The sequence below is a fragment of the Dama dama genome, chromosome 15 (assembly GCF_033118175.1).
Source record: "Dama dama isolate Ldn47 chromosome 15, ASM3311817v1, whole genome shotgun sequence".
Lineage (NCBI taxonomy): Eukaryota > Metazoa > Chordata > Mammalia > Artiodactyla > Cervidae > Dama > Dama dama.
The window spans coordinates 80,607,078-80,625,476 of record NC_083695.1 but is presented as its reverse complement, the minus strand read 5'-3'; the positions used below and the strand labels follow the sequence as shown (position 1 = coordinate 80,625,476).

Genomic DNA, 18,399 nt, shown 5'->3' with positions numbered 1-18,399 from the left:
ATCAATTTTAAGTAAAACTGGGCAAAAGCCACTGGCCTCTTGGAGACTTCTCAGGGTGCTCTTCCCAATACCTAAGGACGGGGCAGGAGGCTCTGCTGTTGGTCCATGGTTCTTTGCCAAGCAGAGCTACCCAATGTGGCTTCTTTCTTATCTCGCCTTGCCTATCACTCACCATCTACTCATCTTGTCTCTGGCAGAGATGAGGGCATCTTCCATCCACCCACTCATCTGAGTGAGCAGGCTGTTTGATCTGATGATCACATGTGTCCAGACTTTTGTCTCTCTTCTCTGAAATAAACATCCTCATCCCCTTTTGCTTCCTCCAGCTCTCTCCCAGTCAACAGCAATATTCATTCCAGGGAGTTTGGTTTTTCAGGAATGAAGTCAGAGGCTACTGCCCCACTGAGAGTCAAAGGGGTGTTTGAACAAAAAGAGGCCATTGAGTGCTCTTTTAGAACTAGGGGAGCGTGAGGGCTTCATTAATGGTCAGGGGGATGGTTAGCAGGTAGTCTCGGGTTCTGGTCCAGTTCTGGGGAGCCAGGCCTTTGAAGGATGCTGGAAGAAGGCCCTACATGGAGCTATCAGTTGGGGTGTTGCCAGGAGCTCAGTCTTGGAGACAGACAGCAAACCCAGCTCTCTGCCACCGGCCGTGTGGGACATTATGGGTCTTCTCTGGGCCTTGAGGTCTACATTTGCAAAATGGGCATAATGTTGCTTACCTCCTAGAGTTGCTGTGAGCTAGTAGGTGCCAAATTTACTCATTTATTTATTCATTCTTTCCATAAACATTCATTCAACACCTGTAACAGTGTGAAGTGCCAAGGATTAGGATGGATGTGGTTCTGATTCTCATTGAGCTAACAGACTAGACCAGGGTGAGAAAGACAAAGATGCATGTTAAAAATGAGCAAGTAAATAAAAACTACTATTTCATTTGTTATTGATGTTACTCATTTACAAATTTTAAAAATGAGGTATATTCTTATTACTAAGAAGTAGCCCTACCACATAGCCCTACTACTAGGGCTATGAAGGCCTAGATGTTGAGTTAGAAAATGATAATAAATAGCTAGTTTGAAGAAGGTGGTCAAGCAAGGCTGCTCTGAGGCAGTGACCTTCCTTTCCTTCCACCCGCTTCCGTGGTAGGGAGTGTTAGGGGCAAGGTTTTGTGCTTTTCTCTAAAGCGGAGCTTAGAGATGAGCACTCTAAGGTGGAGAAGAAGAAATAACTAATGATGCCACAGGATGGGAGGAGATGACAGAGCTCTTCGTGTGGTTAGTGTAGCATTTCACAAGTGAAGCTGTGGAGAGCTTCACAGGTTTTGTCTTTTACACCAACCTTGTGAGATGGTTGGGGCCCACCTGCTCTTCTCCACGGTACAGAGGAGGGAACAAGCCTGGAGGTTGAGCGACTGCTCGGAGTTCCCGCAGTAGGTGGTGGAGGGCAGGCCTAGGCCACTCGGTTGCTGCCTTGGAAGCAGAGCCCACAGGTGTGGCCCCTGGCCTTGTGTTCAGACCCATGCTTCTCAGCTTCAAAAGCTCACAGTTTCAAAAGCTCAACAGATGAAAAGTTTCTTTTCTAGGAATAAGACATTTCTTGACAACTTTATCATGTATAACAGATCTTTTTTTTTTTTCTTCCTTGTGGTCTTCCAAGCTTCTGGTTAGAGAAAAAGAGGGGAAAAAAAAAAAGGGAAAAAAAATGTGTCTTAAGTCCATCACTGTTAACTCCCTGTGACAGGGAAGAATGAAAATAATTTAATAGTTCAAAAAGTAATAATGCTGAAAGCTGTCTAAGAAAGCCTGAATGTCAAAGTAAAAAGTGTACTAACTTGTAAATAAGGGCATTTTTAAACATGTTCATTTTCTTTGCATTTTTTAAAATTGAAGGGATAGTTTAATTAAAAGTATGTCAGGTTTACTGCTGCAAAAATAAAATATCTGCATATCAGAATCACCTGAGGAGGTCTGAGAACTACTGACCCCTTGGTCTCACTCCCAGAGGCTTGGATTATCATCCATCTGGGTGTGGCTTGGGCATCAGGAGTTTGAAAATCTCTCCAGGTGATTCCAATATAGCCAGGTTTGGAAAGCACTGTTTAGACCCTCAAAACCACTGCCATTAATGAGCACATTCAGGAGAGCCAGCTGGGCAGGGAGAGAGCCAAGATGAGGACCCCACCCGTGAATGCTGCATCCTGTTCTCTTTTTATATATATTTGTTTTTATTTATTTACTTGGCTACACTGGGCCCTAGTTGCGGCACTTAGGATCTTTGATCTTCACTGTAGCATGAGAACTCCTAGTTGCTGCGTGTGGGATCTGGTTCCCTGACCAGGGGTCGATCCCAGGTCCCCTGTGTCGGGAGCGTGGAGTCTCAGTCACTGGACCTTCAGGGAAGTGTCTGACATTCTGTTCTTAGTTGAGATTTAGGTCATTAACAATAACAACAATAACAGTAATGATGTGGTGAAGGTCCTGCACCTATGCTGTTGCCCACTGCACTAATAGTTTCTGCAAGGTGCTTCCAGCTAGAAGTCAACAAGTGCTTCTGTAACAGTGGCACTTGAGAGACGCCTATTGCTACTCTGCTGAGTCTCTTCAGTCATGTCCGACCTTGTGTGGCCCCATAGACGGCAGCCCACCAGGCTCTCCCTTCCCTGGGATTCTCCAGGCAAGGAATCTGTAACAGTGACACTTGAGAGACACCTATTAGACACCACAAATAAGGGCTGTGGATCCCGAGGCACCGCAGCCCTTAACCAACTTGGGAGTGATGCTGGACTCGTGACATTGATTCTCAGTCACTGAAGAATCTTGGAGAAAGGTTGGGTTTGTCCAAGTGTGACTTTTGATGGGCTGTCTATAGTCCTGCAGGGACAGCATAATCACTGTTTCATCTCCCTGGAGTGACTCTGTGTTTCCCCATCCTTGGGGAAAGATTTAACAACCACAGCATTTCTTTTGATGGTTGTGGGTTTGATCTGTGTTCAAGTTCCCCAGACCCTGAGCTGTTCTTTAATTGAGGAAGAAAATCCTGTTTCCAGATTCTCATGGCCTGAGGGACTTGGTCGGGCCACCTTGACTACTGTCACTCCAGCAGATGGTGGCCCTGTAGCTTTGGCCGAGGTTGTCCATCCCAAAGCCAAGGGCGTGTTGGCCTGTCCCCACCACCCTGGTGCTGGGAATCATACCTATTGCCTGGGTCCCCTGTGTGCTGCCTGACCTCACCCCACATGCCTCCCCTTGAGACCAGATCCGTCATGGGATGCTATGGGATCAGAGGTGTATCTGAGTGGGGCCTTTGGGGAGAAGGCAGCTGCTTTAAGAGTGTCTTCTGTTTTCTGTCTCCAGCCCTGGAGCAGCTGCTGACGGAGCTGGATGACTTCCTCAGGATTCTTGACCAGGAGAACCTGAGCAGCACGGCCGTGGTGAAGAAGAGCGGCCTGGCCGAGCTTCTCCGCTTGTACACCAAGAGCAGCAGTGAGTGTGGTCGGGGCCTTGGGGAAGGGTCCCCGCGGAAACGGGGAGATGGTCGTCTGTGTGTTAGAGCTGCTGTGAGAACGGCCCCCAGACTGGGTTAAACAACAGGAACTCATTTTCTCACAGTCCTGGAGGCTAAAAATCTGTGATCAAGGTGTTGGCAGGGTCTGTTCCTTCTGCGGCCGGTCTCCTTGGTGTACGGATGGTCCCCTTCTCCCCACGTGTTCACACCGTCTTCCGGTGCGTGCACGTCAGTGCGCAAATCTCCTCTCCTGTAACGACACCATTCATATGGGAACAGGGCCCACCCCAGCAGCCTCATTTAATCTTAATTGTCTCTTTGAATAGCCTTTCTCCAAATACAGTCACATTCTGAGCTGCTCAGGGTTAGGACTTAATTTATGCATTTTTACTAGGACACGGCAGGTGGTAACAGTAGCACAGAAGTGATGGGACGTGTGTGGTAGCCCCACGAACTCTCAACATGGTAGCCCACAAAGAGGTTTTAAGCAGTGTTTTCAAAGTATTTTTCCTATGGTTGAAAGTAGAGAAGGGAAAAATAAACTAGTTTTATAATAACAGCTAGTGTTTCGTTGAGATCCTCCCACCTACACATGTGTTAACAAGGCTTCATCTTCAAAACACTCCTATGAGGTCAGTGCTGTTATTACAGATGAGGAGACCGAGGCCTCGAAAGTCTACATAGCTTGTCCAGAGTCATACAGCCCAAAGGAAAACTGGAAGACATTGCTTTGAGACTGTATATCACAGGGCTTTCCTGGTGGCTCAGTGGTAAAGAATCCGCCTGCCAGCGCAGGAGATGCGGGTTTGATCCCTGGGTTGGGAAGATCTCCTGGAGCAGGGAATGGCAACCCACTCCAATATTCTTGCCTGAAGAATCCCATGGACAGAGGAGTCTGGCAGGCTACAGTCCATGGGGTCACAAAAGAGTCAGATATGACTTAGTGACTAAACAACAACAAATCAAAGAACCCTGAGTTAATTATCTTTTCTATGTTTTTAATCAAGCTAGATTCTGTATCCAGTCAAGTACACAGATCTTGAGTAGTCAATTCAGTGAGTTTTGACAACTATATACACATGTGTGTGTGTGCATGCTAAGTCCACTATGAAAATTTTTAATAGAGGAGGGCAAATTCAATCTACAGACTATAAGAGTAGTAAAGAATATTATAAGCAGTACTACTTTATTCTTATCACTTTAATTTTCTCTTCAGTGGTTTTAATTGAGAATGTAGTGTCCGACTCTTTGCAACCCTATGGACTGTAGCCCACCAGGCTCCTCTGTCCATGGAATTCTCCAGGCAAGAATACTGGAGTGGGTTGCTGTGTCCTCCTCCAGAGGATATTCCTGACTCAAGGATTGAACCCGTGTCTCTTATATCTCCTGCATTGGCAGGTGGGTTCTTTACCACTAGCGTCACCTGGGAAGCTCATACACCTGTGCACCCAGCACCCAAAACAAGACATGGAACATTTCTGTTGTCTCGGGAGCATTTCTGTCTTTCAAGGGCAAGAATTCATCCCCACCCACCCCAAGGCAACCATTGTTCAGATTTCTTCCACCATTGATTAGTGATGCCCTCTCTGGATTTTCATATAAATGAAATTGGATGGTTTGTCCTTTGGGTTGGGCCCCTTTCACTCAGGAGATTGTGCCATGCCATGGGTTGCATCAGTAGTTCCTTTTATTCCTGATTGGTTTTCCATTCTTTGAATATACTGCAACCTGTTTATCCAATTCATTTGTTGATGGACATTTGGTTTATTCACAGATTTGGGCTGTTAGGAATAATAAGACTGCTTTGAACAGTCTTGTACAAGTCTTCTTGTAGACATATGGTTTCATTTCTAGCACAATTTTTTTTTTTAAAAGAGCCTTCTTGTGAAGTCATAACAGTTTAGTCAAGTTTATTTTTATATCGGATGTTTGAGAACTGAAAGTGATATTTTAGGATCGTAAGAGGGCATCAAATCCATCTGCCTCACAGTAGGAACAGCTCAGATCCGCACCAGGGAGAGAGGTGCACCTGCTCTGGCCATCACAGTCAGGAACTCCTCCCTGACATCCAGCCTGCATCCCCTGGGCAACATTTCAAAGTCCCTTTTCCTTTTCTTTGTTCCCTGTGGAATTAGTTCCTATTGTCTGAATATCAGAGAAGTTATAAAAGCCAAAGCATGTTGTTATATGCCTGGCAGCCTTCTCTTCTGTCGGCATAATCTGGCTCCCTTAGCCTTTCATCAAAGGCATTTTCTTGGAGCCCCTTCATTGCCTTTGAGCTCTGCAGGCCACCCCCTGGTTCCCAGGCTCCTCCTGGCTTTGTAGTGAGTGTCTGTTGACCCGCCTTGAGTGCTGATCAGCATTACATCAAAGGTGGGACGAATGGATGGGAAATGCATGTTACAAAGCAGGTGAGTTAGAGAGGAGTGAGTCACTCTGCAGAGGGACTCATTGGTGGAACCCTTTAAAGAGCACACTCCCAGACCATTTAGATGTGCTCCAACTTGCGAATGTTTGATGATAAAGAACACCTCTGTTGGGAATTGAAAAACACCCCCGTGGTGGCGTCTGACCCCTGGTTCCTGGTTCTCACCACTCCATCAGAGCCCCTGGTGCAAGAGTCCCTTTTTGGTTTAGTGTGACTTCCTGTAGGTGACCTCTGTTTCATCCTTAATCTTTGTATGTTCGGCTCTTACAAAATCAGGCCCTCCCCACCCTTGGTCTCTGCAGCATGACGGGCTGCAGGAGCTGCCGACAGCAGGTCAGGGGGCTCCCCAGTGTGAGTCGCCCCCAGAGTGCACCCAGACTGCAGATAAACATGCAAAGCCATACTGGGACCTTCGACTGTCACTTCTGTTCAGGCGGTGCTAGTCGTAGAGAATCTGCCTGCAATGCAGGAGACATAAGCGACACAGCTTCGATCCCTGGGTTGAGAAGATCCGCTGGAGGAGGGCATGGCAACCCACTCCAGTGTTCTTGCCTGGAGAATCCCATGGGCAGAGGAGCCTGGTGGGCTACAGTCCGTAGGGTTGCAAAGAGTCAAACACAACTGAAGTGACTTAGCATGCAAACACCCAGGTCAATCCCCACGGGTGAGTAGCCACTATTGATAAGTTTCCCCTTCTGGTTCTCTTAGCATCTTCTCAAATGGCAGAGTGGTTACAACCGCAGCTGACATTTTCCCCCCCTTTTAAAAAAATATTTGTTTGTCTTTAATTGAAGGGTAATTGCTTTGGAGTATTGTGTTGGTTTCTGCCATCCATCAACATGAATCAGCCACAGATATACGTAGTCTCCTCCCTCCTGAACCTCCCTCCCACCTCCCACCCCATCCCGCCCCTCTAGGTTGTCACAGAGCACTGGTTTGAGCTCCCCGAGTCATAGAGCAAATTCCCATTTGGTATCTGTTTTACCTGTGGGAGTGTATGAGTTTCCATGCTGCTCTGTCAATTCATCCCACCCTCTCCTTCCTCCACTGTGTCCACAAGTCTGGTCTCTAAGTCTGCATCTCCATGGCCACGTGTGGCAGAGCCTAGCATAGGCCTGGGCCAGCCGACCTAACCCTGATGCTACCCTCCCCTCTTCACGGTCCAGTCTGCCCCAGGTTAATTACTGTGCCACACAGGATAGAATGCACAGTCCCTTAAACTGAAAGCATTCTTTTTTTTTCCTCTCAGCTCCCCAGACCTGCCTCACTGTGTGTCTTCTGGAAAATGAACTCAGCCTGCCTGGACTTGTAGGTGGAGGCAGGCTGATCATTTCAAGATAGCCTGTGATCTCCACTGGCTGAGCTGTTGTTTACTTCCACACCTTTCAGGGCAGACTATGAGTGTGCGTGTGTGTCTGTGTGTCTGTGTCTGTACTTTTCACATTGAGTTGTCTGTTCTCTGATCTTTCATGGATAAATAGTATTCAGTTTTCTGCTCTCCTTCCTTTGTCTCAGTGATGAGATGAAGGCATGGATTGAGGTCTGTTTATTGGAATCCTGATGTCTTTTCCTGTCCTAAGCCTGAGGGCTCCCCAATACCCTGCTCGAGACTCTGGGAACATTTCAGGGGCTGCCCTTGTTATGGGACATGATTTGAACATTTAGTCTATCCAACTGTAACGGAGAGGGTCTGGGCCCCTTCTCCTTACCCCCCACCACCACCCTGTTCAGACAAAGGTGGTTTTCCCTGGATCCACACGCTTGGGCAGAGCACTGTGAGCTCTCCTTTCCTCCCTACCTGTAGTGTCGTCCCTCCCCACACACCTGTGCAACTATCCATCCAGGTCTGCGTCCCTCTCCCTCCCTCCAGCCTGCCCCTGCCCCTGCCTCGGTGGGTTCATGAAGCCAGAGACAATGTCTGTTTTGTTCTCTGCTGTGTCCCCAGCACCTCGTACAGTGCTGGGGCTCAGTGCGCTTCTGAAAGTAAATGAGAGAATGATAGAAATTCCCTAACCCCAAGACTGCCTCCCGGACCTGGGACAGCTCATCAGCCTCCCCTTTCCAGGTCCAAGTCCACAGGATTGCAGACGGTCCTGGGAGCGTGTTACTTACTTACTGGATTCTGGGGGATTAGCAACACTGAGATCAATACTTAGTCAAGCAGAGCCTACAGAGTGTCCAAGGAGGGACACGCAGCCTTGTGACATGGACCAGAGCCAGTTTAATCTGCAGTTTACAAATGGCCATCTTGGGGAGGAATCACCTGCTCAGAATCTCACAGTTAAAGCAATAATCAACAATATCTTGCCTTTTTTTGGAAAGGAGTGTGGGCTTAGTCAACAATTTGAAAAGAGAAATGAATGTGAAATGAACATTAAACCCTATTTACATTGCTTTGATTCCTTGTGTGACCTTTTTGGTGTCATCAGAATATTTTCGTGTATTTTGTGGTTTGCCTCTACACTCTGCTCTGTGTTATTTTTATGTTTAGTATTGCTGCCTGTGCACATTGCCCTGGGTTGACAGTTTGTGTACTTTTTCTTTTCTTTTTTTCTTTTCTGAAACATGATCCTTTAATTTTTTGATATCTTTATAAACAGCAGACAGAGCTGCTTTGTTATTTTTCACAGGTGGTTAGTGTCCACTGATGGATGAGAAGTATTCAATTAGTTCAACTAGCTCCTTGTTAGTGAGCATGTAAGTTTTTTTCTTAAAAAAAAAAAAAAAATTCTTATATAACATGGCAATGAACACCCTCAAATAAAATTTGTTTTCATACTGGAGTTTATCTTTAAAATACTTGAATATTTTTCAGTTCAAAATATTGATTTCTGACAAGGAAAATGCTGGGTTAAAGACCAGGAACACTTAAATAAATCCTCTAAAATCACTTCTACAATGTGCGGCCCATTTACACAGTCTCCAGTAATCCATTTATTTTTAAAGGTGACCAGCTATTACCTATGTTGATGTACTATGAATTTTTCACTGTTTTCCTATTATTGAGCCTCTGAGTTATTTGCTATAATTTAGATGGTCTTTTTTTCCTTTCTTTGTGCTAAGTCTTTGTTGCTACATGCGGGCTTTCTCTAGTTATGATGACCAGGGGCTGCTCTCTAGTTGTGGTGTATGGGCTTCTCACTGCCGTGGCTTCTTACTGTGGAGCATAGGCTCTAGGCACACAGACTTAAGTAGTTGGGGTCCATGGGCTTAGTTGCCCTGTGGCATGTGGGCTGTTGGTGGACCAGGAATCAAACTGGGTGCCCTGCATTGGCAGGTGGATTCTTAACCACTGGACCACCAGGGACATCCTAAGCTGTCATTTAAAATCTTAGTTATAAGGTTACCTTACTCTTTCAGATTGCCTAATATTTGAGTTTTGTACTCTTGAGAACTTCAGTTAGGTAGAAATAGGAAATATGTATGTATGTTTGTATATGTGCTCAGTCGTGTCCGGCTCTTTGCGACCCCATGGACTGTAGGCTCCTCTGAACATAGGATTACCCAGGCAAGAATACTGGAGTGGGTTGCCATTCCTTTTACAGGGGGTCTTTCCAACCCAGGGATCGAACCCAAGTCTCCTGCATCTCCTGCATTGGCAGGCAGATTCTTTACCACTGAGTCACCTGGGAAGCCCCAGAAATAGGCAATATTTCATCACGATTGTTTTCCATACTACGTGGACAAGAAAACCAAGGCACACAGGTTGGGTGTTTTGCTCAGAATTACTATTGATGGCAGAGTTTGGCTGAGGACCGCCCTCATCCCCCACACTATCTCCTGCCTCCCCCTGCAGAGTGCTTTTCCCTATGCCAGGTTCTGGAGAAGGTACAGATGCAGCCCTTTAGTGGAAGTATGCAAGCTGTGGATAACTGCATTTAGACCTCGTAGGTCCGTCCCATTAGCTGCTGCAGCTCTTGGTATAGGGATGACATTGCTGACTGGCCCTGGCAGGGCTGGGCACAAGGGTGGCAGTCCCGCGGCCGATGGAGGAAGCTCCATCCAGCCGTGTCCTCCTCCAGTTTCTCTGGGTTCTCCAGGACTCTGTGGAGGCAGGCCTGCTGGCTGGGGTCCGAGCGGTCTGTGGTGGGGAACTGGCTGAACCGTCTCCTTTGCCAGGGGTGTGGATTGGGCTCCTTGGCTCAGTAGCACCGTCTCCAGCCACTGGAATTTATCAGCCACAAGTTTCTAGGAAATGCAAATTAAGAACTGCAAAGAAATGCAGGAGGATTGCTAAGAGGAAAAACACTGGGATGAGCCTCCTCTGCAGGCTTCTGAAGAAAGGGTCCTTGGGGCATTGGGAACTGTATTAGACGACAAGCCTTTCTCTGCCCAGATGTGCAGGGGGAAGGTGACAACTTGTGCAGAAAAGTTTTTAAAGGAAGGGAAGGGCTGTGCTGCTGAAGGTAGAGCAGGCAGCTGCGGGTGCTGCCGGCCCGCATCCCAGCACACTCATCCCCCCAAAAAGAGAGCGCAGGCCCCCACAGCAGCACTCCACCTGGAGGCCTGGAAGCTAAACTTCCAGATCCTCAATTTGACCCACCTTATATAGACATTGCTCTGATCAGCCCATGCGTGTAATTCAGACTAGGTTGAGAATGACTGATAGGAAATGTTTCACAATTTAATGAAAGGCTAGGAAAAACCAGAGAAATCTCTGCTTGGTGGAATATGAGGCAGATCCTTAAGCTCCGGGTGCTTTTCCACGTAAGACTTCTATTCCCAAAGCTACCCTTCTGCACCTTCCCTTTCTGTCCTTTCCCCTCTTCCCAGGACAGAAAACTTGAGTCAGCAAACTAGGCATTTCTTTTTCTGGAAATCTGTCAACTCTTTCTATAATGGACTCTTCCAATCAACTGAAAATGTTGTGTGCTTTTACTGGAATCCAGGCTGATGACAGTGTCTCGAGGGTGGGGGTGGGAGTTTGGCGGGGGGGGGGGGTGTTTCTCTCTAGAAGCCCTTTTCCTTCATGAAGTCACCTGGAGCCTCTGTCTTCCATCCCCCTCCTGCAGGTTCTGATGAGGAATACATTTATATGAACAAAGTGACCGTCCACAAGCAACAGAATGCCGAGTCCCAAGACAAAGGTATGGGATTACTGCCGTGGACTGGCTGGCTCTCAGGAACGGGGCAGGTTTAAGCCTTGGTCCCACACCACCCCTCCTTCCTCCCAGCCAGCACCACAGACAGGCCTGGTGGGGTTATTTTGGGAAGTCCTATTTTAGTTGATGGTATTCTGGGTTGATGTATTTTGGGGAAGTTTCACCAACCAGGCCACCTCCTTGCCTCTTAAAGGTCTCATGTCCCCTTCTTGGATAAGGCATCTGTCCCTAAGATCTCTCAGCGTTTCCCAGCATCACCCCAGAAACAGGAAGTTATAATTCAGATGTTCTAAGAAAGCAGCTGTGTATGGTGCTGATCCCACGGCCCCGGCTTTATGACTTTTGATAAAGTCTGGGTTTTATGAGTGTGTGTGTTGGGGGGGAGATAGGAGTGATGGGGAGGAAATGGTGCTGTCAGCAGTTGCCTTAATATTTGAAGGTTTTGTTCAAAGGTGATCTCTTGGCAGAACATTTTATCTTCCATTGGAAGGACATATCGTCTTCCGTGGTGTCTTACTCCCCTGCTCTGTTCTGCTCTCTGCTTTTCTACGAAAACCCCCAGGACTGGGTCCAGCAGGATCCCAGGGAGGTCCGACGTTTGCACAGCTGCCTAGTTGCAGAGCCCAGGGGATTAGAGGCCCCACCTCCCAACTCTCAAGCCCTAACTCAAATGCAGAGGCTTAGCAAGAGGTGGGAACACAGAACCCCAAAGCATTCAGTCTGGTAAAGCCTTGGCTTCAAGACCCCAGCCTGAAAAGCCCCAGGGTCAAATCTGCCTGGGCCTGTCTGTCCCGGCTGAAATGGGCTCAGAAGAGCCTTTGGCGCCTTTTGTCCTAAAAGCGCACAGATGGTTGGTGGTCCAGTTACCCATGTGGCTTCCACCTCCTGCCCCACCGCCAAGTGTGGACTCAGCAGAGGTCCCCTGCATGAAAGCAGCACGTGTGCCTAAGGTTGTCAGCCTGCCTGCCGGGGAAACTGGGGGGCGGACAGACGTAATCACAGGCTCGGTGCTGAGAGCCGCTCAATATAGTGCCCACAGGCAGTCCTCCAGTGCCGGAGCTCTGTGGCCAGATCATTTTGGACCCCGGGCAGGTGGAGGAGAGGGTGCGGAACCTGCCAGAAACCTCAAACTAGTTCCTTCTGAGGAATCTGCCCGGGGCCAGTCTACCCTATTCTTGGAGGAAAAACAGCACTGGCTCCAGGGACTGCCTGCCTGGGTAATTAACACCTGCTCAAATAGAACTCGGGGCTCATGTGACCAGACATTCCTGGGTAATGAGACTCTGCTGGGAGGCTGGGTGCCCCTCACAGAAACCCTCTCCTGCTTGCTGCCCACAGCGCCCGAGGAGCAGAACCCGCTGACCAACGGTGAGCCCCCCCAGCCCTCCTCAGCCCCTCAGAAGAGTCTCCCAGACCTCCCGCCCCCCAAGATGGTAAGTGTGGGTCTGGGACCCCTGATTTCCTTGATGTGACGCTGTGAATGTCCAGTGGGTCCTCCAGATAGCAGTCCACCAAGCATCTGGCATTTTTGGAGCATCCATTATATGGGGGGCAGGAGGAGAAGGGGATGACAGAGGATGAGATGGTTGGATGGCATCACCAACTCAATGGACATGAGTCTGAGCAAGCTCTGGGAGATGGTGAAGAACAGGTTAGCCAGGCGTGCTGCAGTCCATGGGGTCGCAGAGAGTCAGACATGACTTAGTGACTGAAAAACGACTGTGTATGGGGCCTGGGGTAAGGCACCAGGAGAGACAGAGACAAGTCAGCCTGCAGGTGATCTCATTTGCTCAGTGCAGAGATGAGTGGCAGTGGGAGATGAGGGTCACCGTGTGTCTAAGGTGACCTGTCAGATTCTTTTCCAGCACCCCCTGAGCAGGGCCACGCGCAGCTGTGGTCACCAGCTCCGGCCACAGTGATCTTTTGGAAATGTAAATCACATCACACCACTTCCTGCTTGAAACCCACCAAGAGCTCCCACTGAACTTAGGACAAAACATCCACACTCCTTCACACGGCCCCAGGGCTCACCCTGTCTGGCCCAGCTGCGTCTCCAGCCTCACCGCATCTGCTCATCACCGGCCTCCCCTCTTTTCCTGGGTTGTGCGTTGTGGTCAGTCCTGCCGCAGGGACTTTGCACTTCTTGGGCCCTGACTCTTCAAAGGTTGCCCCTCCTTAGTCTCAGACAGTCTTAGACAGACTCTCCCTGGCCTGCCCGCAGGTGAGGCATCCCACCTTGGTGCCTGCCCCCATTACTGTCTGCCTTACCACCTAGTTACCCCCTCCGTGTTTATTATTTGCCTCCCAGAGCAGATGTAAGCTCCCTGAGGCTGGGGCCATGTCTCATCTACTGCTTCATGTCCTGTGTCTGCACACAGTAGGCCACATGTGTATTTGTTCATGGATGGATGGATGAGTGGAATTTCGGACTCCTCCAGACCTGGGCTCCAATCCCAGCTCTAGCTCTGCCAGTACTAAGCTCCTTGACCTTAAGCAAGTTATTTAAGGCCCTTGGTTTCTTGTTGTTTAAATGAAGGGCATGTGAGCATCTCTCAACTAAGATCTCTATTCTTTGGCCTGGCAGACCATGCTGGTGTTCAGCGAGGTGAGTGGTAGTATTTACACTTTATGGGAGAGGAACTAGGAGTCAGGAGGTTTATAATGTCCCAGTGTCGCAGCCTTGGAGAGGCAGGACACGAACCCGGGTTCTTTCTGCTCCAGGACCTGGTTGGGGCAGCTTCCTGGGAAAGGGGTGAGCTGGGAAGGATTTCTCAGAACATGGGACTCCACGGTGACTGAGCTCACACCGAGCCATCCATTGCTGGGTCTGTGGGCTCAGGTCACCACTGAGGGGGTCCTGACGCCAGACTGGATGCCCCCTTCTTTCATGCCTTCCTGGAGGTAGCGTGGCTGTCCCTGCCGCCCTCCCAGCTGGCGGGGCAGGTCGGGAGTGCCTGGGCTGCATCCCACATCTGGGTGACAGCTGGTGGGGACCCTTCCTCCCAGGCCGAGGGAGACCTGTGGACTGAGCCTCGGTCCTGGGCGTATGCCGATGATGTGAGTGAGTGCTGTGCTGTGAGCCCCTGCCCGCCCGGCCCAGCCAAACGTGGTCCTCCCATCACCTGCCGAGAAACAGAGACTCTGAGACTGAGAACAGGAGGTAGCAGGGCCAGGATCTGCAAGCAGGTTCTTGGTTTCTGGGCCACTCTGCAGCCTCCCAGACCTCAGCTCGTCTTCCCAGTCAAGTAGAGGTGCAAGTTACGTCCCTTCCAGCTGCAGTCCCCCCTCGTTTCGACCCCAGGACTTGGGAACGGAGCCTGGCCTCTCAGCTTCCATCCAGTTGCTGGCTGGTTTTAAGCAGGTGGGAGGTGCTGTGGTTTTCGGGTGCACCCTAAGCTCTGCAGGCTTCCCTGATAGCCCAGCTGGTAAAGAATCTGCCTGCAATGCAGGAGACCCTGGTTCAATTCCTGGGTCGGGAAGATCCACTGGAAAGGGAATAGGCTACCCACTCCAGTATTCTTGGGCTTCCCTTGTGGCTCAGTTGGTAAAGAATCCTCCTGCAATGTGGGATACCTGGGTTCAATCCCTGGGTTGGAAAGATCCCCTGGAGAAGGGAAAGGCTAACCAGGTCTGGAGAATCCCACAGACTGTATAGTCCATGGGGTCGCAAAAAATTGGACACGACTGAGCGACTTTCACTTACTCACTGAGCTCTGCTCGCTGAATGTGGGGAGGAGAGGTGTCTGCTCCGAGCCAGCACTGGAACTTTCCTAGCCTGAGTTCGTGGCTGATTCTGACCAGGGTGCCTTTGGCCTCTGTACGGTGGAGGCACTGCTGCCGGCCCCACATGGGGCAGATGCCTATGGACCCGCACCGGGCATCAGGGACGTGCATGGGGCGGAGCCTCCCAGGCACTGACTCCCTTTGCAAGCCTGTGTTTGAGGAACATGGCGCTGGACCTGGTACCTGGGGTCTGGGGCTGGGGTGTGGCTATACACTGATCAGGTCACAGAGTCCCACGGCCCGGGACTCTGGCTGGCTTGTCCTACTCCCTTGCCAGCCTCCTGTGACTTGGGCACAGAGGCCCCAAGGGCTCGGGGGTGGGAGATGCAGGGCCATCAAGCAAGGCCAGGGCAGAGGCCGGCCCCTGGAGAGCGGTCTGCCGGCGTCAGCTGTGTCCACCGGCCGTCGGGGCCAGGAGAGGCTCAAGAAGGCTGGTGCTGGAGTGGGCAAGATCCCACCACCTGAGAGTCCCACAGTCCTGGAGTGACCTTTCAGACACACGGTGACAGTTCCTGTGGACACAGTCCAGGCCCTGGGGTGACTTCCAGCAGAGCCAGTAACCTTGACAGGCTCCCCACCTTGTGGAATTTCTCCGCCAGGGAGGACCTTTCCTGGGCCCCTCCTAGTCCTGTCTCCAGCACCCACCTCCACCCCAGGAGCCTCGAGGTGTGGAGTGAGGGAGGAGGGGGCAGAACCCGGGGTCCCCACCCCGCCCGCACGCACCTGCCTGCTCTCCTCCGGCCTCCGCTCTGGTCCAGTCTGGCTGAAGACTTCGTCCAGGGCCCCCAGGGGAGTGCCGTCAGGGCGGAGCGGGGAACAGCTGTGTCTTCTGGCTCTCACAAGGAAGAGGAGAAACAGAGCAGCCAGTAGTTTGGGAGGAAGGAGGGAGCGTGGCCGCCAGAGCCTGGGTGACCCTGGAATCACTCTTTCTCAGCCAGAGAGAGCTGTGTCTCTTCCTGCCCCAACCCTGGAGCTTCAGGGCACCGCCGTGGTTTGTCTGCCTGGACGCCCAGTCCCCGGGCTCGCCAGTGGCTGTGGCAGAAGCTGGGTATCTGCCTGAGGTTCTCAGTGCCCAGGGCTGGCCAGGAGCATGGCCTCTGCCCCAGGCTCAGCCTGTCTAGTACCGGAGGGGGCAGCCAGGGGTCTGGGTGTGGCCAGTGACTCAGGCGGCCTTGGCACATCCAGGCCGCGGTCAGCCCGGCCAGGTGCTGTGGTTGCTGGAGAAGAAACAGATGTTTGCTGGCACCGTTCCGCTCCTGGCCAGCGCAGCCGTCTCCACCTCTCCCCTCTGAGGCCTGCACACGCGTCGGTGCTGGGCTTCTGTGAGGGGAGCAGCTGACGCCACCGACGGCATCACCGTTGTCTGTCTGGGGAGCCAGGACTGTGTCCCTCACCCCCACCCCGAACCTGCCACACTGCACCCTGGGGTGGGTTGTTCAGAACTGCAAGAACGCCTCAGGTCACCTGGGGCCGCCCCTCTGTGTCTCATCTAAATCAGAATTGGTGAAATATGTGCGTGCTTGGTCACTCAGTTGTGTCTGACTCTTTGCGACCCCATGGACGGTAGCCCGCCAGGCTCCTCTGTCCATGGGATTCTCCAGGCAAGAATACTGGAGTGGGTTGCCTTTCCTCTCTCCAGGAATCTTCCTGACCCAAGGATCGAACCCAGGCCTTATGCGTTGCAGGCAGATTCTTTACCCACTGAGCCATGTGGGAAGCCAAGCCTGTGACCAAATCCTGCACCATCTGCTTTGGTAAATAACATTTTGTCGGAATTCAGCCAAGCTTATTCATCTGTGTATTATTTATGGTTTCCTCTGCACTACAATGGAGAAGGAAATGGCAGCCCACTCCAGTATCCTTGCCTGGGAAATCCCATGTTCGATCCCTGGGTTGGGAAGATCCCCTGGAGAAGGAAGTGGCAACCCACTCCAGTATTCTTGCCTGGAGAATTCCATGGACAGAGGAGCCCGGCCGGCTACAGTCCATGGAGCCGCAAAGAGTCGGACACGACTGAGCGACTTTCACTTCACTTCACTGCGTACCAGTAGCAGGGTTGCATAGCCCCAGTGGCCTGCAAATCCCTTTTTCACTCTTTATAGGAAAAGTTTGCCAACCTCTGGCATGTCCCCCTGAGTGGGGTGGCTTTCTTCCCTGGCCCTTCCTGTGAACTGTGAGAACATTATTTCAGGTTCCCAAGTCACATCTCCTCGGCATCCTCATTGAATGTGCACCATCTACGTCGTCATGATGATAATTAAAAGAATTTTCCTTTATTCTTAATTCCTGGCATTTAGGATCTCTTGCTCCTTTGACCTCTGATAATAGACTGTTGGGTCTGTGTAATTATGTTGACTCTCTTCTGAATTGTTGGAATTATTTTATCCTTAAACTTCACCTGGACGCTTATCTTTGGCCCTGGCAGCGCTAGGGACAGAGACTGTCCTGTTCTTTAAGGAGGGAGAGCGTAGTATAAGCCAGGTCATGCTCAAACGCCTCCTCAGTATCCTCTCAGAGAGCTCCTGGTCTTCCTCCACCAAACATGCACACGTGCAACTTTTCCCCCTTTGATTGACATTATTATATTTTATTCTGAAGGTTAGTGAAAACTAGTATTTGTTACTTAATAATGCTGAGTACTGTTTAATCCTTACAAAGATACCATGTGATGGTTGTTTCTACCTTCCCCGTTTTGCAGCAGAGGATCTGAGGCCCAGAGAGGTCAAGTCAGTTGCCCAAAGTCACACAGCTCAGATGAGCCAGTGTCAGGATTGATTCAAACCCAGGAGTCTGAAGGTCAGACTCCTGCCTCCACCCTGTATGCCTCTCTGTACTGATCCACTTACAGATGATTTTGTACAGTGAGAGGTTTGGGAGACCCTCAAGAAACACCCCCTGGTGCTCCACTCCTGGACAAGAGGGCAGGCCCCTGTGGGGATAATAGCCATCAGGAGTTCCTACCGGAGGGCTTGCCCCCCACTTCTGTCCTGTTTTAATCGTGGGACTCCAGACCAGAGCCAGATCTTGGGTGCTCAGAGCTTCTCTCCAGATGGGACCCACCTTCTTACCACGAGAAGGGTCCCCACACCCCCTCAAGGGGAGAAGGGCTTCTTGGAGGATGGAGCCGGAGGCCTGGCCTCCTCAGGAAGCCTGAGTCCCAGCACCCATCTGCGGAGACCTTGCTGGGGCCCAGGGGAAGGGAAACGCTTTTCCCTCCTGACCCCAGGCTGTCGGCTCTCAGAGAACCACAGCTGGCTTTCACAGTCAGCCCTTCCTCTGGTTGACCAAGGGGCCGGGAATGCCTGGAGAAGCAAAGGTGAAGGGTCAGCCACGAGCAGCTACCACCTGTGTCCACTGTGTGCGCGACCCCCGCCCCAGGGAGGAGCCCGCCCCCTTGCCCCACAGCCGCACCTGCCGGCCCAGAACGCAGCTGGGCTTCTTAGGAAATGAGCAGATTTTTCTGCTCCTTCCTGCGTGCTGTGTGGTACACCTGCTGGGCTGAAAGCTGTTCAGAGCCTGCCCCTGGGATTTATGTCAGCTCTCTTGGTGTCGGGCCAGATGGCATCAGAAGGATGTGGTGTG

General features: G+C 50.9%; 1 protein-coding gene across 1 annotated transcript in view; it reads left to right on the top strand.

Moving 5' to 3' along the window:
• AFAP1L2 (actin filament associated protein 1 like 2) overlaps positions 1-18,399 on the top strand; it is a 114,997-nt gene that overhangs the window by 69,376 nt on the left and 27,222 nt on the right. The window contains exons 2-4 of the mRNA XM_061162730.1: positions 3,354-3,482; positions 10,945-11,019; positions 12,373-12,467. Of these exons, the coding sequence (XP_061018713.1) occupies positions 3,354-3,482; positions 10,945-11,019; positions 12,373-12,467 (299 nt within the window). The remainder of the gene's footprint in view (positions 1-3,353; positions 3,483-10,944; positions 11,020-12,372; positions 12,468-18,399) is intronic.